This window comes from Balaenoptera physalus (assembly GCF_965194825.1).
Source record: "Balaenoptera physalus genome assembly, chromosome: 12".
NCBI lineage: Eukaryota > Metazoa > Chordata > Mammalia > Artiodactyla > Balaenopteridae > Balaenoptera > Balaenoptera physalus.
The window spans coordinates 7949932-7977820 of NC_138897.1; the positions used below are offsets into that span (position 1 = coordinate 7949932).

The 27889-nt window shown below is 39.4% G+C and overlaps 1 protein-coding gene across 3 annotated transcripts in view; it reads right to left on the minus strand.

The window, feature by feature from the left end:
* Positions 1–11932: 11932 nt before the first annotated feature.
* DOK6 (docking protein 6) overlaps positions 11933–27889 on the minus strand; it is a 417757-nt gene continuing 401800 nt past the window's right edge. For 2 of the 3 annotated variants that reach the window (XM_082415939.1, XM_082415936.1), the window contains one exon: positions 19266–27883. In XM_082415939.1, coding sequence (XP_082272065.1) covers positions 27793–27883 — 91 coding nt within the window. In that variant the 3' untranslated portion in view covers positions 19266–27792. The other variant, XM_082415940.1, reaches the window with a different exon arrangement.

Genomic DNA, 27889 nt, shown 5'->3' on the forward strand with positions numbered 1-27889 from the left:
AGAAGACAATAATGTGTCAAGTCTACGCAGTCAGCAAAAACTAAGTCAGAGGAACTGTCAGTAACACCCATCCATCCCAGAATACAGTCTGAGGCACCAGACTTCATGACTTTTTTTGGATGCTGCTAAAATGGAATAAATGCAAGTCAAAGGAAAGTGTTTCCCTGGTTACATGTATTCAGTATAAATTTATTTTAAGGATTAGTTGCACAGAAGGTAAATGAGAATCAGAAGAATGCATGGGTAAGAGGAAACAAGACAGTAACAGCATGATCAGGGTGTATATATACATATGAATGTTAGGCTTCAATGGAAGAAAACACACAATGCAAAGCAAGATAAACAAAACAGAATGGCAACTTGAGAAAGGAGGTCCACACATCCTGAGGGCCTGTTACACAGTGCTAGTTAGTTATATGCTTTCATAAATGTGTGAAAGAGTCACTTTAACATGAACAATGGACCCAAGTCAGAGTGGCCCTCTAGCTTCTTCACTCCATATGGCCATAAACCAAAATATTGCAAAGCTTTTCTAAATAGATCATTGAACAATTTCTTCTAAAACTCTAAACTCTTTGTCTTTACATGTTAATGGAAGCAGTGTTGAAGTTGAATATTTCTATTAAGTTAGACTAAGAAACAACCCATTACTGCCCAAGACCTGTTACCATCACTTGCAGATTAGGGAACAACGTTAATAATAACCACCAGTTATTATTGTAAGAGTCCCATGTCATTTAAGCTTCAAGAAAAGATGGTGTCTAGACAGGAACCAAAAAAGACAAAGATGATCTCTTTTACTCGAGTTCTTAGCAGTGACCTGAATTATTTGAGAGCTCATAATGTTCTGATACATTAAAAATAATGCCCCAAATTCTACAACACACAGTTAAGTATAGCATATAAATGTTATTGTTTAAAATATCAAACATCATAATATGACATCTTTTTTGGGGAATAGTGCCTCTTGGATATGTATACATTTTACATCTCTATTGAAGAGTTGGAAAGGACAAATGTCACACGAAGGATGGAATAATTACATTTTGTTCACGTATGTAGTGAATAGTTTGTACTATATGCAATGTTGATTTTACCTGAGATATCAGATATCACCACCACTCAGTCTAAGTTGTGTACAATATTAAAAGTAGCAGTGGACAATCTTTCCTATATAATACCTAGTCATCCCACTTACAATTTCTAAATTTATGATGATTCATTTTAGTTATATTTCTTAGCGCTCTCAATGGTCCATGCAATTTAGAATTTAGAATGCCAGCCTCTCTCAGTATTGAGAAAGAGGGCCAGATGGTGGGGAAGGAGGGTGGGGTGTGGAGCTGAGGAGAACATTCACAATACATCCTTTGCGGCATTTTTACTTTAGATGATTTTTCTGACAGTGAGGTGGCTGTAGTTAGAGTGAGTGAAATGGATTAGTTCTGCTAATGGCCTTAATATTTATTGTTTTGGACATCAAGCTCTATCTATTTAGGTCTCTGAAATAGAATTACATTTGTTAAAAAACTATAAACTTCAGAAACAGCAGGCTACCTAAAACATTTTTTAATGGATATTGGAACAAGAAAGGAATTTATTAAGTCAAGCGACATTGGCTGAACAGCACTAGACTGGATATACCTACTTCATGACTTGAAAAGCATACTTTTCCTTAAATGGTGAGTTCCTTAAAGGAGAATCCAAGTCTTACTCACTTTAGAATTCCCAGCTCTTAGAAGATTCAATTAATGTTTTTTAAATTGAATTTTGAAATAGTATTTTTTTTCTTTCAGCTACCTTATAATCAAAGTTTGCAAATATTCAGAAGAGTATAAGAGATGTAGAACAGATTTCTGTAATTCACACATACATAGACAGTGATGGCGAGTGCGTATTCGTCTTATGTATACGTTTGTGTCGAGAGGAATAGGGAATTTTAGAAAAACTGGTTTAACAGAATTTATACAATAGAAATAGCAAGAGGTAATTTTGGAGTTATGTTAGACTATGCTGCCTAATAATTTCCTGTGATTAAAAAAAGCGAGGCCTAGCTATTTAGAGAGAGAGAGAGAAAAAGAGAGGGATTGAGAAAGAAGAAGGAGGAGGAGGGGGAGGGGTGGGCTGAAGGGGGAGGAGGAAGAGAGAAATGCAGAGACAGCTTTGAGAAAGGGATTTAGGAAGCTGATGAGGCTGGTCTCTCTTCCCTCCCTTACTCCTTTATTTTTGCCATCTCAGGTCTTCTGTGGAAAGCCACATAGCCTTTTGCCATCAGAGTGCCCTCCTGGCACTGCTGTGTATCAAAAGTAATTAAAAGGAGGCAAGAATAAGAGCCAAGAGATACCGGGTGCCCTCTACTCATGTTTTGTCAATATCAAGCATTCAGTAAGTATTTAGCCACTGACTAGCCTTTGAGATCATATAAATCAGCAGCCTGATTTCCTAAAACACCTAGATACTAGGATAATTCATGTTTCCATGAACATTTAGATACTCTATCCAGTTCTTGCTTAAACATTGATTTAAAATTTTACCATATGGATATCAAAATTAGGTATATTTGCCTAATAGTTTTCTTGAATAACTTGGAAATAAAGATAGCAGTTTTGCCATTTTGGGGAGTTATTTGATTTTGCTTTTCTTTGTATATTACAAAAACAGCATAAAATTGCTATTGGGCCGTGCCCTCTGACATGCATTTATTAAATATCTTCTCTTATGTCAGCTCTAAACTTACACAAACCTTGCACTTTTCATAAAGACCCTTTCCCCGGTAAATATAATCCCCGTGATTTTAATAGTGACAGAAAGGGAAAGAAAAATCCATCAAGTTCACATCACCAATTTGTTATGAAATTAGCACAGAAAAGTCATATCCAGAATAAGCTGTATTTCCTTCAGCAGTTAGAAAGAATGAGTGTTTGCATCATCATTGCAACTCCCTAAGTATTTTCCAACCTTCTACCTTCTGCACAGAATTGAAAGCACTCATACATTTTTCATTGCTTTCTTCAAATTCATGACCTTGTCCAGATCTGCTTGGAGCAGGACATTTTAGCACTTGGACTGACTGCTTGACCCAAGCTTCCTCACCCATTTTTTTTTTTTTTTTTTTTTTTTTTTTTAACATCTTTATTGAAGTATAATTGCCTTACAATGGTGTGTTAGCTTCTGCTTTATAACAAAGTGAATCAGTTATACATATACAATATGTTCCCATTTCTCTTCCCTCTTGCATCTCCCTCCCTCCCACCCTCCCCATCCCATCCCTCTAGATGGTCACAAAGCACCGAGCTGATCTCCCTGTGCTATGCGGCTGCTTCCCACTAGTTATCTATTTTACATTTGGTAGTGTATATATGTCCATGACACTCTCTTACCCTGTCACATCTCACCCCACCCCCTCCCCATATCCTCAAGTCCATTCTCTAGTAGGTCTGTGTCTTTATTCCCGTCTTGCCACTAGGTTCTTCATGGCCTTTTTTTTTTTTTTTTTTTTTTTTTTCCCCTTAGATTCCGTATATATGTGTTAGCATACTGTATTTGTTTTTCTCTTTCTGACTTACTTCACTCTGTATGACAGACTCTAACTCCATCCACCTCATTACAAATACCTCCATTTCATTTCTTTTTATGGCTGAGTAATATTCCATTGTATATATGTGCCACATCTTCTTTATCCATTCATCTGTCGATGGACATTTAGATTGCTTCCATGTCCTGGCTATTGTAAATAGAGCTGCAATGAACATTTTGGTACATGACTCTTTTTGACCTATGGTTTTCTCAGGGTATATGCCCAGTAGTGGGATTGCTGGGTCGTATGGTAGTTCTATTTGTAGTTTTTTAAGGAACCTCCATACTGTTCTCCATAGTGGCTGTATCAATTTACATTCCCACCAACAGTGCAAGAGTGTTCCCTTTCCTCCACACCCTCTCCAGCATTTATTGTTTCTAGATTTTTTGATGATGGCCATTCTGACCGGTGTGAGATGATATCTCATTGTAGTTTTGATTTGCATTTCTCTAATGATTAATGATGTTGAGCATTCTTTCATGTGTCTGTAGGCCATCTGTATATCTTCTTTGGAGAAATGTCTATTTAGGTCTTCGGCCCATTTTTGGATTGGGTTGTTCGTTTTTTTGTTATTGAGCTTCATGAGCTGCTTGTAAATCTTGGAGATTAATCCTTTGTCAGTTGCTTCATTTGCAAATATTTTCTCCCATTCTGATGGTTGTCTTTTGGTCTTGTTTATGGTTTCCTTTGCTGTGCAAAAGCTTTTAAGTTTCATTAGGTCCCATTTGTTTATTTGTGTTCTTATTTCCATTTCTCTGGGAGCTGGGTCAAAAAGAATCTTGCTGTGATGTATGTCATAGAGTGTTCTGCCTATGTTTTCCTCTAAGAGTTTGATAGTGTCTGCCCTTACACTTAGGTCTTTAATCCATTTTGAGTTTATTTTTGTGCATGGTGTCAGGGAGTGTTCTATTTTCATACTTTTACATGTACCTGTCCAATTTTCCCAGCACCACTTATTGAAGAGGCTGTCTTTTCTCCACTGTATATGCTTGCCTCCTTTATCAAAAATAAGGTGCCCATATGTGTGTGGGTTTATCTCTGGGCTTTCTATCCTGTTCCATTGATCTATATTTCTGTTTTTGTGCCAGTACCAAACTGTCTTGATTACTGAAGCTTTGTAATATAGTCTGAAGTCAGGGAGCCTGATTCCCCCAGCTCCATTTTTCGTTCTCAAGATTGCTTTGGCTATTCGGGGTCTTTTGTGTTTCCATACAAATTGTGAAATTTTTTGTTCTAGTTCTGTGAAAAATGCCAGTGGTAGTTTGATAGGGATTGCATTGAATCTGTAGATTGCTTTGGGTAGTAGAGTCATTTTCACAATGTTGATTCTTCCAATCCAGGAACATGGTATATCTCTCCATCTATTTGTATCATCTTTAATTTCTTTCATCAGTGTCTTATAATTTTCTGCATACAGGTCTTTTGTCTCCTTAGGTAGGTTTATTCCTAGATATTTTATTCTTTTTGTTGCAATGGTAAATGGGAGTGTTTTCTTAATTTCACTTTCAGATTTTTCGTCATTAGTGTATAGAAATGCAAGAGATTTCTGTGCATTAATTTTGTATCCTGCTACTTTACCAAATTCATTGATTAGCTCTAGGAGTTTTCTGGTAGCATCTTTAGGATTCTCTATGTATAGTATCATGTCATCTGCAAATAGTGACAGCTTTACTTCTTCTTTTCCGATTTGGATTCCTTTTATTTCTTTGTCTTCTCTGACTGCTGTGGCTAACACTTCCAAAACTATGTTGAATAATAGTGGTGAGAGTGGGCAACCTTGTCTTGTTCCTGATCTTAGTGGAAATGGTTTCAGTTTTTCACCATTGAGGACAATGTTGGCTGTGGGTTTGTCATATATGGCCTTTATTATGTTGAGGAAAGTTCCCTCTATGCCTACTTTCTGCAGGGCTTTTATCATAAATGGGTGTTGAATTTTGTCGAAAGCTTTCTCTGCATCTATTGAGATGATCATATGGTTTTTCTCCTTCAGTTTGTTAATATGATGTATCACATTGATTGATTTGCGTATATTGAAGAATCCTTGCATTCCTGGGATAAACCCCACTTGATCATGGTGTATGATCCTTTTAATGTGCTGTTGGATTCTGTTTGCTAGTATTTTGTTGAGGATTTTTGCATCTATGTTCATCAGTGATATTGGCCTGTAGTTTTCTTTCTTTGTGACATCTTTGTCTGGTTTTGGTATCAGGGTGATGGTGGCCTCGTAGAATGAGTTTGGGAGTGTTCCTCCCTCTGCAATATTTTGGAAGAGTTTGAGAAGGATAGGTGTTAGCTCTTCTCTAAATGTTTGATAGAATTCACCTGTGAAGCCATCTGGTCCTGGGCTTTTGTTTGTTGGAAGGTTTTTAATCACAGTTTCAATTTCAGTGCTTGTGATTGGTCTGTTCATATTTTCTATTTCTTCCTGGTTCAGTCTCGGCAGTTTGTGCCTTTCTAAGAATCTGTCCATTTCTTCCAGGTTGTCCATTTTATTGGCATAGAGTTGCTTGTAGTAATCTCTCATGATCTTTTGTATTTCTGCAGTGTCAGTGGTTACTTCTCCTTTTTCATTTCTAATTCTATTGATCTGAGTCTTCTCCCTTTTTCTCTTGATGAGTCTGGCTAATGGTTTATCAATTTTGTTTATCTTCTCAAAGAACCAGCTTTTAGTTTCATTGATTTTTGCTATTGTTTCCTTCATTTCTTTTTCATTTATTTCTGACCTGATCTTTATAATTTCTTTCCTTCTGCTGGCTTTGGGGTTTTTTTGTTCTTCTTTCTCTAATTGCTTTAGGTGCAAGGTTAGGTTGTTTATTCGAGATGTTTCCTGTTTCTTGAGGTAGGCTTGTATTGCTATAAACTTCCCTCTTAGCACTGCTTTTGCTGCGTCCCATAGGTTTTGGGTCGTCGTATCTCCATTGTCATTTGTTTCTAGGTATTTTTTGATTTCCCCTTTGATTTCTTCAGTGATCACTTCGTTATTAAGTAATGTATTGTGTAGCCTCCATGTGTTTGTATTTTTTACAGGTCTTTTCCTGTAATTGATATCTAGTCTCATAGCGTTGTGGTCGGAAAAGATACTTGATACGATTTCAATTTTCTTAAATTTACCAAGGCTTGATTTGTGACCCAAGATATGATCTATCCTGGAGAATGTTCCATGAGCACTTGAGAAAAATGTGTATTCTGTTGTTTTTGGATGGAATGTCCTATAAATATCAATTAAGTCAATCTTGTTTAATGTATCATTTAAAGCTTGTGTTTCCTTATTTATTTTCATTTTGGATGATCTGTCCATTGGTGAGAGTGGGGTGTTAAAGTCCCCTACTATGATTGTGTTGCTGTCGATTTCCCCTTTTATGGCTGTTAGTATTTGCCTTATGTATTGAGGTGCTCCTATGTTGGGTGCATAAATATTTACAATTGTTATACCTTCCTCTTGTATCGATCCCTTGATCATTATATAGTGTCCTTCTTTGTCTCTTGTAATAGTCTTTATTTTAAAGTCTATTTTGTCTGATATGAGAATTGCTACTCCAGCTTTCTTTTGATTTCCATTTGCATGGAATATCTTTTTCCATCCCCTCACTTTCAGTCTATATGTGTCTCTAGGTCTGAAGTGGGTCTCTTGTAGACAGCATATATATGGGTCTTGTTTTTGTATCCATTCAGCCAGCCTGTGTCTTTTGGTGGGAGCATTTAATCCATTTACATTCAAGGTAATTATCGATATGTATGTTCCTATTCCCATTTTCTTAAATGTTTTGGGTTTGTTATTGTAGGTGTTTTCCTTCTCTTGTGTTTCTTGCCTAGAGAAGTTCCTTTAGCATTTGTTGTAAAGCTGGTTTGGTGGTGCTGAACTCTCTCAGCTTTTGCTTGTCTGTAAAGGTTTTAATTTCTCCATCGAATCTGAATGAGATCCTTGCTGGGTAGTGTAATCTTGGTTGCAGGTTTTTCTCCTTCATCACTTTAAGTATATCCTGCCACTCCCTTCTGGCTTGCAGAGTTTCTGCTGAAAGATCAGATGTTAACCTTATGGGGATTCCCTTGTGTGTTATTTGTTTTTTTTCCCTTGCTGCCTTTAATATGTTTTCCTTATATTTAATTTTTGACAGTTTGATTAATATGTGTCTTGGTGTGTTTCTCCTTGGGTTTATCCTGTATGGGACTCTCTGTGCTTCCAGGACTTGATTAACTATTTCCTTTCCCATATTAGGGAAGTTTTCAACTATAATCTCTTCAAATATCTTCTCAGTCCCTTTCTTTTTCTCTTCTTCTTCTGGGACCCCTATAATTCGAATGTTGGCACGTTTAATGTTGTCCCAGAGGTCTCTGAGACTGTCCTCAGTTCTTTTCATTCTTTTTTCTTTATCCTGCTCTGAAGTAGTTATTTCCACCATTTTATCTTCCAGGTCACTTATCCTTTCTTCTGCCTCAGTTATTCTGCTATTGATCCCATCTAGAGTATTTTTAATTTCATTTATTGTGGTTTTCATCATTGCTTGGTTCCTCTTTAGTTCTTCTACGTCCTTGTTAAATGTTTCTTGCATTTTGTCTATTCTATTTCCAAGATTTTGGATCATCCTTACTATCATTATTCTGAATTCTTTTTCAGGTAGACTACCTATTTCCTCTTCATTTGTTAGGTCTGGTGTGTTTTGACCCTGCTCCTTCATCTGCTGTGTGTTTTTCTGTCGTCTCATTTTGCTTATCTTACTGTGTTTGGGGTCTCCTTTTCACAGGCTGCAGGTTCGTAGTTCCTGTTGTTTTTGGTATCTGTCCCCAGTGGCTAAGGTTGGTTCAGTGGGTTGTGTAGGCTTCCTGGTGGAGGGAACTAGTGCCTGAGCTCTGGTGGATGAGGTTGGCTCTTGTCTTTCTGGTGGGCACGTCCACGTCTGGTGGTGTATTTTGGGGTGTCTGTGGCCTTATTATGATTTTAGGCAGCCTCTCTGCTAATGGATGGGGCTGTGTTCCTGTCTTGCTAGTTGTTTGGCATATGGTGTCCAGCACTGTAGCTTATTGGTCGTTGAGTGAAGCTGGGTCTTGATGTTGAGATAGAGATCTCTGAGAGATTTTTGCCGTTTGGTATTACGTGAAGCTGGGAGGTCTCTTGTGGACCAGTGTCCTGAAGTTGGCTCTCCCACCTCAGAGGCACGGCCCTGATGCCTGGCTGGAGCACCAAGAGCCTTTCGTCCACACGGCTCAGAGTAAAAGGGAGAAAAAATAGAAAGAAAGACAGAAAGAAAGAAAGAGGCTATAATATAGTGAAGTAAAATAAAGCTATTGTAAAGCAAAGCTATACAGACAAAATCGCACCCAGAAGCATATACATATACACTCACAAATAAAGGAAAAGGGGAAAAATTAATATATCCTGCTCCCAAAGTCCACCTCCTGAATTTGGGATGATTCGTTGTCTATTCAGGTATTCACCAGCTGCAGGCCCATCAAGTTGTTTGTGGAGTTTTAATCCGCTGCTTCTAAGGTTGCTGGGAGAGATTTCCCCTTATCTTCCCTGTTCGCACAGTTCCTGGGGATCAGCTTTGGATTTGGACCCGCCTCTGCGTGTAGGTCGCCTGAGGGCGTCTATTCCCCGCACAGACAGGACGGGGTTAAAGGAGCAGCTGCTTCGGGGGCTCTGGCTCCCTCAGGCCGCGGGGAGGGAGGTGTACAGAGGAGGCGGGGTGAGCCTGCGGCGGCCGAGGCCGGCGTGACGTTGCACCAGCCTGAGGCGGGCAGTGCGTTCTCCCGGGGAACTTGTCCCCGGATCACGGGACCCTGGCAGTGGCGGGCTGCATAGGCTCCCGGGAGGGGCGATGTGGAGAGTGACTTGTGCTCACACACAGGCTTTTTGGAGGCGGCAGCAGCAGCCCCAGCGTCTCACGCCCGTCTCTGGGGTCCGTGCTGATCGCCGCGGCTCACGCCTTTCTCTGGAGTTCGTTTAGGCGGCGCTCTGAATCCCCTCTCCTTGCGCGCCGCGAAACAAAGAGGCAAGAAAAAGTCTCTTGCCTCTTCGGCAGCTGCAGACTTTTTCCCGGTCTCCCTCCCAGCCAGCTGTGGTGCGCTAACCCCTTCAGGCTGTGTTCACGCCGCCAGCCCCAGTCCTCTCCCTGCGATCCGACCGAAGCCGAGCCTCAGCTCCCAGCCCCGCCCGCCGAGCAGACAAGCCTCTCGGGCTGGTGAGTGCTGCTCGGCGCCGAGCCTCTGTGCGGGAGTCTCTCCGTTTTTTTCCTCTGCGCCCCTGTTGCTGTGGGGTCTGCGGTGATCGCCGCGGCTCGCGCCCTTCTCTGGAGTTCGTTTAGGCGGCGCTCTGAATCCCCTCTCCTTGCGCGCCGCGGAACAAAGAGGCAAGAAAAAGTCTCTTGCCTCTTCGGCAGCTGCAGACTTTTTCCCGGTCTCCCTCCCAGCCAGCTGTTGTGCGCTAATCCCTTCAGGCTGTGTTCACGCCGCCAGCCTCAGTCCTCTCCCTGCGATGCGACCAAAGCCGAGCCTCAGCTCCCAGCCCCGCCCGCCCCGGCGGGGGAGCAGACAAGCCTCTCGGGCTGGAGAGTGCTGCTCGGCGCCGAGCCTCTGTGCGGGAATCTCTCCGTTTTTCCCTCTGCGCCCCTGTTGCTGTGGGATCCGCGCTGGTAGCTGCGGCTCGCGCCCGTCTCTGAAGTTCGTTTAGGCAGCGCTCTGAATCCCCTCTCCTCGCGCACCAGGAAACAAAGAGGGAAGAAAAAGTCTCTTGCCTCTTCGGCAGCTGCAGACTTTTTCCCGGACTCCCTCTTGGCTAGCTGTGGTGCACTAACCCCTTCAGGCTGTGTTCACGCCGCCAACCCCAGTCCTCTCCCTGCGATCCGACCGAAGCCCGAGCCTCAGCTCCCAGCCCCGCCCGCCCCGGCGGGTGAGCAGACAAGCCTCTCGGGCTGGAGAGTGCTGCTCGGCGCCGAGCCTCCGTGCGGGAACCTCTCCGCTTTGCCCTCCGCACCCCTGTGGCTGCGCTCTCCTCCGTGGCTCCGAAGCTTCCCCCTCTGCCACCCGCAGTCTCCGCCCGCGAAGGGGCTTCCTAGTGCGTGGAAATCTTTCCTCCTTCACGGCTCCCTCCCACTAGTGCAGGTGCCGTCCCTATTCTTTTGTCTCTGTTATTTCTTTTTTCTTTTGCCCTACCCAAGTACGGGGGGAGTTTCTTGCCTTTTTGGAGGTCGGACGTTTTCTGCCAGCGTTCAGTGGGTGTTCTGTAGGAGCAGTTCCACGTGTAGATGTATTTCTACTGTATCTGTGGGAAGGAAGGTGATCTCCGCGTCTTACTCTTCCGCCATCTTCCCGAGGACCCCCTCACCCATTTTGATTTCTCTGATACTAGGGAAGCCTCACCCTTTCTTTAAAGACATGACTCTCTAAAAGGAAAAATACTCCCAACTAACTTGGTAAAGTAATAAGATATGTCCAGCTAATATTTAAAGATTAAGTTTCAGGAACAGGTTCTGTGGTCTAAATCCAAGTGACAAAGGTTCTATATCGTGGGATGGAAAATAATAAAGAAGCCACTGATGTCTAGTACAGTCATGACCACACACATGTCACTTTGGATATTAAATCTTTGTCTACCAAATGTTCATTTTTAATAATTTTCTTTTTTTTATTAGAGGGTGAGCATAGTTCTGGAGGAAAAACTTTTTTCTAGTTGTGTGACACTGAGAAAGCCACTTAAAAACTTTGGGTGTGACTTCATTAGAAAATGTGTTGACCACCAATGTCATTTTCAATATTAATATTCTATGATTCCATCAAACCAGAGTCAACCTAATAAAAATTATATTCTATTATAACATAGGGTGAGGAAAACACTGGAAATACATAATAAATTCTCAGTAACCTTACATTTAATAAAGGGTGTTCCTTCTTTTACTTTATTTTAAAAATAGCAAGCCAATAAGTGAAAGCATAATTGACATTTTAAAGGTTAGCAGAATATGATCGCCAGAATTCTGTTTAATTACATAGTTACAGTTCATCATTCAATAACAAAAATTAAGGAAATCATATAATATTACAGTGCCAACAATATTAAACAACTCTTGAGTAAGAACCATCGAGTTAGATATTCAAAATCTCAGTCATGCAAAGTTGTGGTGTAAAGTAGTATTTTTGAACTGCTTTACCTTTTTTTAAGTGATGGGGGAAATTTAATCTTGCACAGTATGAATTTTCCTTCTGGTAGCAATATCATTTGTAAGTTTCTTAGAATTATGAGTAAGACATTAATAAGTCTTATCTATTAAGGATTGATATATAGAAACTATGAATTCAGAAGAAGGTAATTCTTGAACTATGCATTTCATGTATTTTACCAAGGGGAAAAATCACACAGACAGATTTTAAAATAATTTAATTTTCTAATTTTATTATTGCCACATTATAATAATATTTTCTGTTCTGCCAGAAATTCACATTTAGTTTCCAGGGACAGCTATTTCTTTGCATTCCCTTCCCAAAGGTGGCCCAACGAGTATTTAAGTCCAGACGTCCCCGAACTATTATTTATCTGGGATAGATTGTGATTAAAAATAAAGAATGTCAAATCACATATTTTCCAATAGAAGCAAATTTGCAATGGGTATTTTATTTCTTAACAGGGGCCTAGCATCCAAAGTTATTTTTATCAAAGTACTCATAAACAATAAATTTAATCAATGACAAATGACATTTGTTTACAATGTACAGTATAAGACTTCACAAAGTATATATAAATTAATTTAAAAGAATTTACAGAAAGCAGACATACAGCACATAATTTTAATATATTTTGAAGATTCATAGGGATAAGGATTTTATAAGATGGGATAATTCTGTGTGGACCTAGGAAAAAGTATTACAGTGGAATATATAGTGTAGGTAAATAGTCAAAAGTGTGTGTGTGTGTGTGTGTGTGTGTTAGGGCTTGTGTGGAGAGAGTAACTGGGGCCCCTGCAGACCCTAGGAGTTCTCCTGTCATCTGCAGTAAAGATGATTCTTGCTTTCATGTTCATTTATTGTCAAGGGGTAGACTGATTTGTTGCTGTGATTTATACAGTGCTGGCTATAACTAAAATTATAGTGTCTTATACTGGGAAAGAATCTTCTACTTCAGGTCATCACAAAAATTTGCAACTCCATCTCCCCCCAACTCCACCCACTTATATATATATTTTCTTTTTGATAAGAAAAAGCATTGTTCTTTGAATTATGCAATATGTATGTAAATCTCAATTTTATTAATCAAATTATTTCATATTGATCTATATCATATTAATTTCTGATTCATACTTAATATAAAGATACTTCTGTCATTTTCTTCTTCATTTTCCCTGCCTTTCAGCCTCAAAGAGTTAATGATATTGAAACACCATAAAAACCCTCTCATAATGTTTTCTTTGAGAGAAATCATGTGGTGACTTAAAAAAAATTTTTTTTTAAATCATCATCTCAATTTTCTTTTTCTCCTTAATTTGGGTTTTTAAATTTCTGATTCCTGAAAATAAGCAACTCTTATGAGGGTGTGGATCACTTGAGTGTTAAGATAACAATCAAACTCCAACATGAACACAACTACAGGGACGGTGTGGAGACCTTGCTCCATTTGACCCACGATTCTGTGTCTACAAAAAGGATTGATTTTATGTTCTCTTTAAGTCTAAAATTGTCCTAAAATCAGGGAGCAGACTGAGGAAGTTAACTGCATCAACTACTAAACTTACCAAAATAACTATAGAAAATTTTAATCCACTCATTCTTAAAACCAGAATATGGAATATGGACTAGGGTAGCAGACATAGAAGATGAGGTAAAATAAAAACTTATTAAGCTGAATTATTAGAAGGAAGTTGGTATATTTCAATTAAAAATGTATTTTTCCTCTCCTTTAAATCTTAACAAGATGTTAAAATCTTCAACTGGGAAAAATATACTAAAATCACAAGTAAAATGTGGTTTTCATATTATTTAGTAATTTTAACTTATTTATCTAAAGTTAATTTAAATAATTGTCTACTGAAGTGTGTAAGAAAAAAACTTGATGTGTAAGGTATTTTAGTGTAAAAAATGCCATTCCCCAAATTTCAATTGAAAATGAAAGCTTTTTGAGTTCACATGAAAAAAAATGTAGCTTGGATATTATTATCTAAGTTGTGACAAATGCCATAAATAATTAAACAAAAGTGCTACAGAATGATAAAGATCCTCAAAATAATAATCACAATTATAATATGATGAAGTAGCAGGAATACAAAACATAGACATCTACTTAATTTTTTTATAGTTGTTCAACTATCGCTTTAGGATAAATAAGTTTGAATTTCCAACAAAGAACTCGAAGACAGTGTAGGAGTAATAAAACTTCTAATCATTCATGACCTACAACCAGTCTAATGAATTGCCTCATCAAGCCTTTCTATTGATATAGTGGTGATGAATCCAGGAAGGGTGAGGAACATCTAAAAAATTGGAAGAAACCCTTAAATGTACAAGGGCCTATTTATTTAGAGGCCATGTGGTATTTCTCGGCTCCCACCATGCCTAACTGGGAGATGACATGGCGTCAAGGAAACATTCCTGGATTAGAAGCCTGGAATGAGGCAAAACTATTCCTGACCATTTCTTTGCCTTTGAATAAATTACAATACCCACGGGGTTTGGTTTTCTCCTGAGCAGAACATAAAGCGGAAATTTTCTTCTACGTGATTGCTTTCAGAGCTAGCTAGCATTCCATCTATTTAGAAAATGTGTCCAACATCTCATGATACTTCCCCGAGAGTCTATGAACTATGCCATGCCTCACCTAGTTGTAATAATTGTAGAAATGATACAATAAAGATTCACATTCTCGAGTAAAAAAGGAAGCATTTGTGGTCGTTTCAGAGAAGAAAAGTGGGTGACTCTTTTGAATACATTGATAGAGAATTCACATGTGAGGCTGTTGACCTCTTATTTAGTCCCCAGACAGTGTCACAGCTAATACATCTTCGTGTTGAAACTCAGATGAGGTTGACCATATGAAACTGATGCTCGTGTCACTGAAGAGACATTTAACCATGGGTGTTTTGTGATGATACATTCTTTTGTGTGCAATAATTTTCACTAAACTGAAGGAAGCATACTTGATACGTGTTGTCTTTCTGTGGTAACTTCAAAACCTGATACAACCGATGTCTTCTTCTTTCAATTGCATACTTAGTACGAGGTGAAACTAGTAAAGAAGGCCATGTCTGTGACATAGAACTGAGGTCAGAATATGAAGACAGCAGAGTCCCAGTGTAACACTGGACACTTCATTGGAGTTTTTGTAATTTTATCTAAACTATTGCCCTCCTGACTAGTCCCCCTCCTCTTACTCTACCCCCTCCATGGGAAATTGCACTCCATAAATTTCATAGGCTAGAAGTTCATTTGTGTGGTGTATCATCTACTATAATTATTAACACAGGTCTAGTGGCAAAGTTCTATCTATTTTGAGAAGGCCAAGTTTCCGGGATTATAAAGTATAGTTAATGATTGATAAAGCAGTTTGAAATTGTAAGGTATTGACAGACATGATAGATTTGGAGAAAATGTATAATTTTCACTTTGAGCAGTTTTTAGTAGAATGTTTGCTATAAAACACAAACTGTTAAAGGCCTAAGCTCAGCCCCACTAAATGTATACTGCCCATTTATTGTGCTGTATGTGTTGTAAAAATCATATCTGGACTACAATGTTTTTACAAGAATATAATTTTCTTAGCTTGTTTTCACGGTAGCATTAATGGTCAATTTTAGTAAGTGGCTCAAATAATCAAGGGAGTAGTGTAATCATGCTTTTTTACAGAGTTTTCTGAGATATTGGCCAAAGAATGAGGGGCAGACATCAATTTTTATGATGTTTTTAATATCTACTATAAAGATACCACATGCAATAAGTTGGATTTATAGAAACTACTAACAGTGTAAAGTTACTTATCAGTCCACTGCTTCTATACTGGACAGAAAGAATAAGTGGTTAACCATTTAATAGGTGATAATTTATTTTCAAACATAATTGCCCAATGAAGACAGAGCAAAATTGTACAAGATACCAGGACTAGTACTATAGTTACTACTTGTTGGAAAAGGTGAGGTTTACTTTTAATAAATACGTTTCACTTTATTTCACATGCTCTATCAAACCACATCTTCCTTAATATATAAGTAAATATATATTTCTTATTTCATTAAGTTCAAATTGTGGCAGTGGCCAAAACCTATTGATTCATAAATATTTATTGCATAAACAAATTAGTTCTGAGTGCCTATTATTTGTTTGATGACTAAGAGAAAAAAGTGTTTTCTTTTCCCTCCCACCAGAATAGTAAACCATTGGGTCAAAGTTATTTTGTACTTTTCTACATAATTATAATGTCACGTGTACAACAATTAATATTATCAGAACAAAAAATTGGGGACATAAAAAATAAATCCCTTTAGGTAACTTTCCATGAAATGTGTACGTCTTCCAGGCTTTCTCTGCTCTCAGAAGATCCTTTATGACTTGGGTTCCTTGACCACTGCTTTCTTCCAACTCGATATGGAAACTGTGACCACCTTCGTCCACTGGTCTACATCTGGATGGAAAGCTGACTGAGTCAGTTTCAGAAGGAGCCGAAAGATGTCTTTGGTTCATAGCAGTCACTCCCTCACAATGAAAAAGTCACATGTATATTAAAGAAGAACACAATTACTGAAGGGAGAAAAATGCTTGCAAAGCGTAGAGGCATCTTCAGTCAAAAACCTACAAGCTCAAGTGAGTTGGATACACGCCTAGGACCACTCTACTTACTCCACTGGTGCTGGTTTTATGACCTTCCAGCAGACTGGTTCAGTAAGTTTTCATCTTTGGTTTTTGCAGAATATTTATCTGCTTGTCACTGATTACAGTGTGCATTGCCTTATGCCAAGTATATTAGGTTACTATAAATTCTCCTATCTGTTCATTTAGCAATTTTGACTTAGTTGCAATTTTAGGTATAGTTAGAGGAGTATGCTAGAATAAATCTCCAAAAATTTATCACGAAATCTTTTACAGCATTATTCTCATTGTGATGAGATTGGCTTAAGGACATGGGAAGGAAATTTCTCTCTCACTGACTCTTTTTTATGACATTATTTTCTGAATGAACCGGCCCAAGGTTATGCCTGATCTTTGGGACCCCCTCAGTTACACTCACTGGTAATGATCACAAGCAAACAGTGTTCTGGAAACTACTTCATGCAGGAATCATGTCTCCCACCAAACAGACACAAGAGCAGACTCGTCTAATTAGCAGAATCCCCCTGGACCCGCTGTCTGTGCTTCTGGCACAGTAATAAAGCTGAGACATATACCAGGACCCCTGAGGATCTGTCCCCCTAAGTTCCATGTAGAAACTTGTGGTCTGTAAGCAACAACTCGACCGAGTGAGCCGCGAGAGGCTTGCTTTGAGCGCGGCACCCCTGGGAGCTGTGCTCAGATGGTCTCAGCTGGGAGTTGCTCTGGTGTGTTTCACTCGCGGCATTTCAAAAGCAAATGCCATGTGCTAAAAGTAATTCAGAGGTGTTCAACCCTGAAAGCTGGGATTTCAGGGAAGGCTGTATCATCGTCAGGAACCAGTCATCCGCTCTTCTGCTGTGTCAGCAAAATTCACAGTGCAGAGCATTTGAGTAATTTTCTTTTTATCCCTGAAAGCTTAGGATAATTATTTTTCACAGCCACATTAACTCTTATGATTAGCATCTTGAGGGCATTTTCAGACTTATCTGAGAGATGTGGAAAATCTAGGCAGTTGCTATAAGTGCAAATTTATCACGGAGGGACTGAATACTGCTTTTACCACGAATAACTCTCCACAATGAATTGTGACTGTATTCAAGCTATGGACATGGATGAAAAAAAAGTCTTATCACAGATCAGCAAAAAAGGTACCCTTTCAACAGACTAACTTTGAAAGCTTAAAAAAATTTTGATATTGAAAAAAATATCAGGTTTTCATCTTACATGACCTGGGCTTGCTGTTCTTTAAATCCACCTTTGGAGTATTTATGAGTTGACCATCTTAGGCACGTGGCATCAGATAATTCGGGCAGAATGATTTTTATTTTTACTTGAGTAAACTCCAAAACTAAGGGCAAAAATACCTATATTGACCCAAATTGGCCAAACTTCCCCAGTTCACGTGGAAATCACCACTTCCCTTTAAATCTAGTAGGTTTGTCATTAGTCTCAGGAATGAAAAAAACTTTTTTTTTTTGATCCGTTTTCTCTTATAATCCCAGCCAACCCATATCCAGTAAAAGGAAAGTAAAGCCCAGCCAATTCTGGTTACACAGTAAATTACAAGCCTCTGATGGCTCTCTGAGAACAGTATCTGTGACACATAAAATGATACCTACAATCCTGTCCCTATTGTTGGTCTCCTGACTGCAAAATGTCTGATTTCATTTAAAGTGTACTTTTATCTCTTTCTTAAACAGATTGTCATTTAGAGTCCTTCTTTTCCTCGGGGGTAAATGAAAGCCAGTCGAGGATCACACCCAATCTTCCCCACGTAGCTCAGAGGGGGCCAAAGGGAGAAACATCGTCACCAACAAGGGATTACTGAACAGAAAGACAGTGCAGTGACGTGACGTGCAGGACAGCCAGACTGGTTCCTTCGCTTCCAAAGTGGTCCCCCTTTTCACATCGTCACCTCTGTTTGTCACAGGAGCAGACGTGACTACATGAATACTTTGCTAATAAGAAGCCTTTTTTTTTTTTTTTTTTACAGCACTATTTTAAACATAGCTATTCAACATAACAATCTTAATTTTAATGCACCAAATAACAGTTTTCAACAATTTAAGTGAGCATATCCTGTCACTCTCAGCACACATTGATATATACTTGTTAGATATAGATGGATACAGCAATATCCATATCTATATTTGTCTACAGACACACACACACACACAACACACACACACACAGAGCACACACACAGAATAGAGCTACAAGGCCCTGCTTAAGAGTGTGTTCTAAATTTCGTGGGCGTGTTCCCTTGGCACTGGGCTTATTTATACGGAAAGTTGTGATGCCATTTGTAGAGCTTACTGGATTTGTCCCTGTGGAAACCCTCCAAGCCACAGAGCTTGTGGTGGGTCACCTTTCTAAGGACAGACCTCTCCTCAGGTGGGAGGACTGAGCCAGGAGGACAGGGGCAATGCCTTCACCCAGGTACGGTCCAGCGTGGGCGACTTCTCACCCTGCCCAGGCTTCTGCTACTGTCAGACGCAAAGGATTTTATTTAAATGACTGTTCAGACGATTTGGATTCTATTTTTGTAAAACGTAGACTCCCCCGCAAGAAACTCAATAAATAAAGAACTTAGCCACGGAATCAAGGAAGCAGAACTCCAGTTTTTAACCTTCCACTGGGAGAGGGGATAGACCCGACCCATTTCAATGTTCCCTGCAATTGGTCCTCCGCGAGGCAGAGGGCGCGATGGCCCCCAGGCAGGTCCGGGCAGACTGTCTCTCTGGTCTCAGCATCTCTCTGGGTGTCATTGGATGAGGCTGGAGCTGTAGCTGAAGCCGTAGCTGCTGGACCGGGACAAGGACGGCTGCGTCTCTTCGCTCTGCTCCGAGGCGTAGCTGGGAAACGTCTGTGCACGTGACATCTTCGAGGCCCCGAACCCGTGACCTGGAGAGAGAAAAAGGAAGGAGAGCTGTACCAAGAAACTGACTCCGAAAAGCGCGAGGTGAGTAGGTAAACATGGAGAAACGGCGCCTGGTGCCTTGGTGAGTTAAAAATGTTGTATGCAGGGCTCAATAGTTTCCTTAGTGTGTCTTCTCAAAAATTCTGGACGCCAGAGAGCTAGGGATCTCAGACTTGTACTCTCCTTCAACCTTTGGAACAAAAGCACAAAAAGCTTTTCCAAAAAAAAAAAAAAAAAAAAAAGCTGTTTTTGATGGAGAGCCTGTAAGTGCTTTCTTTTCTTTGATACTTTTCAGCGTACAGAAGCAAATGACATACTTCTTAAAAACCTTTTGAGCAGGCAGACTACACTTTATCCTAACCCGTCACCATCAATTATCAGGAAAAAGCTTTCACAGTGATTGCGTTCCAGGCCCTGGCTTCTCCTGGCGGGTTTGTGAGTAACCGAGCCCACTTCATGACATGGTTAACCCAAACGATAAACCTTCGTGGTTACTAAAATGGCCTCACAGTTAAGTCTTATAGGAAATTTATTTCTATGATTTTATAGTTCAGATGCACCCCTGCGACGAGAAATTTGTTTAATGCAAAATCCAGAAATGATTACTGGAAAACTAGCAGAATGCTAACAACGTAGGGAGAAAGGATGCGTTCTGGGGCTTCAGGTGAACTTCCCAGGGGTCTCCCCATCCTTCTTAATCAGTCAGTAATTGTTCTTCACACGTGAGAATGATGATTACCTAATGGATGAGCTCAGTGGGGAGAGAAGAAAAAATACAGTGTGCTCTGCCCTCTCAGAGCTTCTGTTTCACTCAAAGCAAGAGATGTATTGAGTTTGGTTTACATTTTTTCTCGTCTCTATGGCGAGGAATCCAGGGAAGATGATCTGTTAACACAGAAACAGCAAACATGTCATCAGTCTCCTCAGGTGGGGCTGGCCTTCGCAAGGTCATGCACTGAAAGCCAGTTTCATCGTCAGGTGTGTTTGGTGACTCGGAATCTATCCGTGTCGAGTCTGAAGCTCGGGATCCAGGGAGGAAATGCAAATGCATTGGGCAATAAAAAGGTAATTAAAGTGGTAGAACCTCTTAGTGTTAAAAAGTCTTGAGGGCAAAATCTTGCTTTCGAGATAAAAATCATTTTAGTTTCATTGTTGGCCTGGTGCTCTCATGAAGACTCAGCAGTAGGTCAGGGAGGAGAGGCCTGGGCATTTCCTACTGAGGCCGTCCGGTCTGCTCCTGTGCTTCTGCCACCCAGCCTCCTGCTTCTGAGTTTCCAGACCTTCCTGCTCCCTTCCCTCCCTCTCCCAGGGTCCTGAAACCCCATGTCCTCTCTGTGCTCCTTCAGGCCTGAGGGGGGCAGGGCTGCCTTGCCGTTGCCGTCTCTCACATCTCCTTACTGGTTCAGTAATTGGACCGACAGCTGATTCAAGGGTCCAATTAAATTCCATCATCAAATTCTCATAAAATCTCAGCTAAGTGTGTCTTCTCTTTGCTGTAGGACCCTGAGGAGGCAATGAGGAAGATGAAGCTGGGGGTAGGCAGGAGGGTTTGGCCGTTAGAGGCGAGATCAGCTTGGGCACTTAGGAGTCAGAGCTCCGGGCACACGCGCTGCCCCTGCAGCTAACTCGTTGTAACTGATCTTGAGAGACTTACTTGGTCTCTGGGTTTCGCAGTTTCCTTATCTGCACATTCTGGATGACAATAATGGTATAATATGGTGCTTTTGAGTATTAAATCAATGTGTATCAATTAAATTCATACATGTTAAATGCATCCCCACAGCAAGAGACAGATGCCATGAGGGACTCTATCCAGCACGGCCATCCATAGGGGGCAGTCCATGAAGGCTTCCCTAAGGAGGTGGCCTTTTGACATGATGCTTATACGACAAGGTTGTGATACACTAATCCAATATGGGGAACATAACTTAAAATTTTAACAGTTTGCCTCCTTATCTCACCATTGACTTGCTGGATGATAGTTCAGTTCCCGTAAGAGGAGAGACTGGCGTTCATGAGCACAAACCAGTTGGAAATCCTAATATTAAGACCATGTTCCTGGCCTTGGTTTTATCCTGTTATTTTAAAAAATGTTAGAAATATCTGAAAGAGAGCAATGCGAGAGCACACCTTTAATTTCACATTACTTGTGGTCTAAAGGCTAAGGTTTAAGTCGTGAATATAGAAGAGTCTTTGCCTATGCACACAGAATCTGGAATCTTGGGGGTAAAACTTCAATCATGCAACTAAAATTTGCCAAGCATCTACTAACATAGTTCAGGACTCCACAGGGAAGACAAAGTTATGGAAACCATGGTTCCTGAGTTTCCAGAGTTCACAAGCTGCTTTGGAAATGATCATCAGACAAGGATAGATAACAGTAAACATCAAATGAAGGGTCCGCACAGCCAGTGCTGTATGGGATCAGAGCAGGACGCCAGCGGAGCTTAGAAGAGCTGGTTACGGAACTGCACACTTCAGTTCAACCATCACCGGTGACCTCTGCTCCGCAGAGTGTGTAGACACCACCACCACGGACTCTGAAACTGCTGAGTCCAAAATCCAGCTCTGCCATCCCTTTTTGAGCCTCATTTTTTTGCATGGAAAGAACATACTTTCCTAAGGTATTTTGAGGGTTAAACAAAACAACATACAGGAAGACACCTGGGATGGTAGGTACCTAATAAATGTTAGTTTTTTTTCCCTTCTTTCTATGCTGAATGTGTCCACACTCTTGTCCGTTTTCTTGTTCAATGTCTACTTTGTCTACCCTCGCAGCGCGCTGTTCTCACTGTGACAGGTTTGGAATATTATTTTCCTTCAAGGTCATCTTGAAGATTTCTTTGTTTCCTCTACAAACAATTTCTAGTCTAATTGGAGATGAAATGATGTTTTTTCTTACCTCAGCCATTTCTTTATGGACAGTTCACAAATGATGCTGTTTCTGCTTATCACAAAAATAACATACCTCAATCAGAGCTGAACATATGAAGGCTTAATAAGTGCTGTTTGATTTTGGCAACAATGAGTATGAGAACAAAAGAGAGAAGTAATTAATCATTTTCTCAGCATTTATTTGCATTGTGCCCTTAGGCACTGTTGATGAAAACAAAACAAATCAAATCAACTTTGTGGCTTAAATTAAAAACTTGCTGGACTAGACCTGTTCATTCCACTCAACAGAGACCCTATTTAAATCCTTCCTAAACTTTCCCCTCCGGACCATCCCCCAAAAGACAGACTCTGGGCATCTGGGGGATGCTGCAATTTAAAAGTAACAAATTGGTTCATAGCTATCAGTCTATCTTAAAAGTCCTTTTGATTTTTCATTTCTACTCCATTGTATATTCATGTTTGTTTTAAAAGAAAATAATATTTTCTACCCATGTATTCAGGTAACATTGACAATCTGGGAGAGAAACATATCATATTTACCTGGTGGTTTGAAGTATACTCTGAAATGACACTTCATACCATCCCCTACCCCCTTCCCTCCATGGCAAGTATATGAGCCCCAGATGGAGAAACATGGTCCACTCCAAAAAGAAGGACATATATTGGATACAGAGGCATTTAAGACATTTGTTTATTCTAACAAAATTACATGACTTCTCCTGGAAACTGAAGAGTACCATGTGACAAGAAAGGTGAAGTGACTCTAGCCATAGAAGGAAAACTTCCTGCCGTATCATGAAAGATTCAAACCAGGAATAAACTAGATGGAACACAGTGCAGTAGAAAATAACTACCAAATGGGAATGCAGGACCAGAGATTCACATCACACCTAGGAGAGAAAGTGAAGAATGACAGGCTCTTGTAAATACCTTCTCTTTCCTGAGGGATTAAGTAGTACTTTGCTGCCTGGTACAGAGTTACCACTGCTCATTCCCTTTCTGCTAGCTTCTAGTTTTCCATACTTACTAATACCGATTTTATTCTTTATATACATTATAAAGGAAATTGTTTTGGAAGGAAGTCAGAAGATTCCCAAAGCGTAAAACTTGCGGTTAGTAATTGGTAAGAGGCGATGCCCCAGTAATGCTACGTGCTGATGTGAATTTGTGTGTTTTATTAGTTTGTTAGAATCTGGGGGAGAGGAAAGAGGGTTGTCCCTTTAAATAATAAAACAAACGAAACAAAGCAGGAAAAAAACCCAAATAAAACAGTTGCCTCCTGAGGAAGGGAGCAGCCTGGAATAAAGGCATCAGCGACAAGCAGGACTAGGGGGGCACAGGGGAGATGCTGATTTCCGTGGCTAGAAACCCCTTGTTAGGAGAGGGCAGACGGCAGATCAGGCCCGGGTGCCGGAGGAGGGAATGGAAGAATAAGTTGGGGTGCAAAGCACAGGGCTTAAGGGCTCTCACTGCAGTGAATCTGGGGCCAGCAGGGTTTTATGGGATGTTTAAAACTTGTATGTTTACCTTGCAGCCAGGTAAAAGGTGAAACCAGACAGGAGGTAGAAGCAACAAGGGCCATCTCCAGTCTCTTAGTAAAAACCTACCATGTATCAGTCATGCTTAGAAGTGCCCAGGACCTGTGGTCAGTGGCTCTTCTCTAAGCTGTATTTGAATTGTCCTCAGTTTGTTCTAATTACAGTTCAAAGCGGACTGTGTTTTGGTCGATCTTTGTGCTCTCCTAGGGGGGTGTTCCAGAAATGCCTGTGGGGATTCCAGGGTCCCAGGAGCTCCATGACCCTGGAATAGATTTGCTGGGGGGAACTGAGGCTCGGTTCAGCGCATCTGAGCCACCGGGGAATGAAGATCATGGGTTTCAACGCAGGCAGAAAGTGATTTGGAAATGAAAAGCCATGATGGAATAACTACTGTTCATTGAGCACATATTTCTATGCTTAACTACCTTAGAAATATTATTTTAAAAAATCCTCATATCAATTCTGTAAGACTGGTAGCTTAAACAACAGATATGTATTTTCTCATAGTCCCGGAGGCCAGTCTGAGGTCAAGGTGCTGGCAGGGTTGGCTCCTGGTGAGAACTCTCTCCTGGGCTGGCAGGGGGTCCTCACTGGTGCTTTTCTCTGTGTGCACTTTCCTGGGGTCTCTTCCTCTTATAAGGACACTAATCCTGTTAGGTCTGGGTCCAACCCATATGATATTATTTAACCTTAATTGCCTCCTTCAAGGCCCTATTTCCAATACAGTCATATTTGGAGTTAGGGCTCCAGCCTATGAACTTTGGGGGACACAGTTCAGTCCATAGTCCATTCATTTTATAATAAATAAAATTAATCAGGAGACATTAATCTGAGAAAATGTAGGTGACACCTTTTCTTTTGTTAGGGATTATTATTTTCTTGACCTTTTCTCTGGGAGGTATTTGTACTTGCTAGTGAAATTATGTAATTTGGCTTACGATTACATAAAATGATTAAACATGACATGTAATTTTTCATCCTTCAAATTGTCAAAAAAAAATTTTAATGGTGGTTTTATGCCACTGTTTCTGATATAAACTGTCAATCTGCGTTGCACTAGTTTACATTCCCACTTGGAGGGTATAAGAGTACTTTTTATCTTAACATTAGATGATATGGATATTAATTAGATTAAAAATTTTGCCAGGTGGAAGGATGAAAAATTGCATCTTATTGTTTAATTTCCTTTTGCTACATAAAGTATTTAAATTTTGTAGTCAAGTGTTGGTGGTTTCTGGTTTTGTGTCTTGAAATAAGTCTTTCTTCATTACAAGATTATTAAAATATTTTCTTATAAGTTCTTTTTATATTTTCATAAATTTCTTTTGCTATCTTCAGCTTTTTAATTTATTGGGAATCTCTCTTGGTTCATGCCCTAAGTTAAGGATCCTGTATTGTGTGATGGTTAATTGTGCTGGCTCTGAAGGAAGACGACTTGGGTTTGAGTTCCCACTCTATCCCTTTACTGTTCTGTCCTTCAAGTTCCTGAAGTGTAAAATGGCAATTATAATAGTTTCTACCAATAGGATCATGTGTTAAAAGAGTTATTTCATAATAGCACAGTCTAATGGTGTATTACATTAGTGTTTATATAATATTAACACTAAGAGCGGGGGTACTATATCGTGGTATATGCACACGAGCGTGCAAGCACCACACACACACAGCCCACCAGTTCATTTAATCTTCACAGCCTGCTACTGAAGTAGAAACAAAGCGTTTGCAATAGTGCCTGGCATTGATCCTTTGTTATGAGGTTCATAATGATGTGTCATGGTGTGAGTATTTTTCCAAATACTTTATGAGATTTTTTTTTCAATCAAGGAGCCAAGGTGTCTCATTTCTGGGAAATACTTCTGGATTATTATTATAATTTTTGTGAATTATTTCCCTTCCACCATTTTTCTCTGCTCTCTTTCTCCCACTTCTGTTCTCTTTCTCTAACCATCTATTATTTATATGTTCCAGTGCTGTTCTGATCTTATAATTTTCCAATCTTTTTTATTTTCACTCTCTTTTTTTGCTGCTTTATTTTGTGGGAGATTTGAGGTTTGCTTAACCTTCTCTTCCAAGCTTACTAAATTATAAAAAAGATTTTACTGCTCTAATTTAAATTTGCAAAAGCTTTCTTTTCCCTTTTCCTTTCCCTCTCTTGTTCTCCTTTCTTTAATATACATTCATACATATATTGTTATTAATAATGGCACTTTCACCCCTAAAACTATGGACCTTTTTTGCTTGTTTCATAAGTGGACATCTAAATATCCTTTACTCATATCTTTAAAAATTAGAAATTTTTGAATGGGAAAATGCATATTATTTAATTCTATGTAGTACCCAGCCTCCAGTTATAAAGAGACTGGTGGGTTAGCAACTGCATTCTAATACTGAAAAATATCCAACACAATATAGTTTATAATACTTTAATTTGTTTTAAAGATGGTTTAATTTGATTCATACAGAATTACATTTTTAATACCCATTTCATAAATTCTCTGGACTAAAAATAGTCTTCTATCTATTATTCTGGTTGATGTGGCATTCATTTTTTCCTGTTGCTTGCATTTCATTTCTCATGTATTTTAATTACCTACTGGGATATTAATCTTCTACAACTGGGATATTAATTTTCTATGACTGTGATCTCTTCACAAGACTTAGCTGAACTCTTCACTGTTAGCAGAATGCATATGAATAGTTGTGGAAGGTATAAGCAATCTGTGGCAGCTACTAAAATGGTAAATATTAACATGGGGTAATCTAAGTTGAAACTGAGTAGAGAATACATGAAATAAAAATTCATCAATGTTGCTCAACAAGAGGAATGGGAAAATATTATAAAAATTCAGTTTTTTATTTAGTTTTTGAGCTATACATTTTTCATTGCTATTTTCAAGGGTTTAGGTATAAAATTTTGAATATAATGTTAACAAAAATAAGTTATATATTGATACATCTTTGTTTCCATTTATGAATATATTATTTATAGAAAGTTTTAGCAATCAAGGAACTATTCAGGATCATGAAGTAGGGTGTGCCCAGTTCAGGTTGAGATCTCCAGAACTATAATCTGAGGTATTTTAACAAGTTTACTGGAAAGTCACATTAATCTCCTGCAAATCAATAACAAGAATACTTTCCAGCTGATCGTCCTCAAGATGATATCTTAAGGAGAAAATGGAAAATTTTATTTGATATAATTCTTTTCCAAAGATTTTAAACGAATGCATAGAAACACTTTTCCAAGAGCATGGAACTTCCCTACATAATGTATAGTTAGAGATTTGAGTTATGACAGAAATGTTATAGAAAAAATATTGAATGTCATATAAGTTTACATAGGAAGTTTTCAAAAGAGACTAAATATGAGGAAGATTAACAAAATTATTGAAAATTTACTGTCAGGTTTTCATAGAATGTAGCACAGTTTTATTCTGCAGTAGATACAAGGTTAAGCTTGCATTTAGTCTGAGGACCTCTGAAATGAGTTTGAGGATAAGTGTCCAAAAACACTTAGCACTCGACACATCTGATTTCATCTCATTCTCTGTAGAACTTTGCGTAGAATTTTTCCTTCTAGGAATGACTAGGTTGATTTTTCAGAGATCTGGGAAACATTCTGATAATCACAAACAAAATTTTGTCTTCTTAGATTTGTAAATATTTTTTTTGTCAGCATAAGACCACAGTGCCCAAATGGTCATGGCTTTCAGACTCTGTATCTCACCATTAGGAATTAGGCCCTCATGATGCTAATAAAGAAAGAAAATTCCAGATGGTGAGTTGCAGCAGATGAGATATGGATGTGGGGCGAGGACACACCCTGGAGAGTCTGTTATATCTTATGAAGCCAATTGGATATTTTTTTAATAGATGATAGAAAACTTTTGAATGATTTAAAGATGAGTGATTGGATCGGATTTGCGGTTCAAAAGCTCGCTCATTCAATGAGATGACAGAGGAGCTGTAATCAATCTTTTCCCACCATCACACATCTGATAGATTAAATTTAGCCCCAGATAGAACAATTTCTCACAGAAGGTAGTGCAAAGATAAAAAGAAGCCTCTGGTTTTATGTGCGTTTCCTAGGGTTTACTTATAATTCTTCCTGATTTTCTCCAACTCATCAGCATTCTTCCAGGTCCAGTGGGAGCGCTGGAAACTGCTGGTACCGACCTAGAG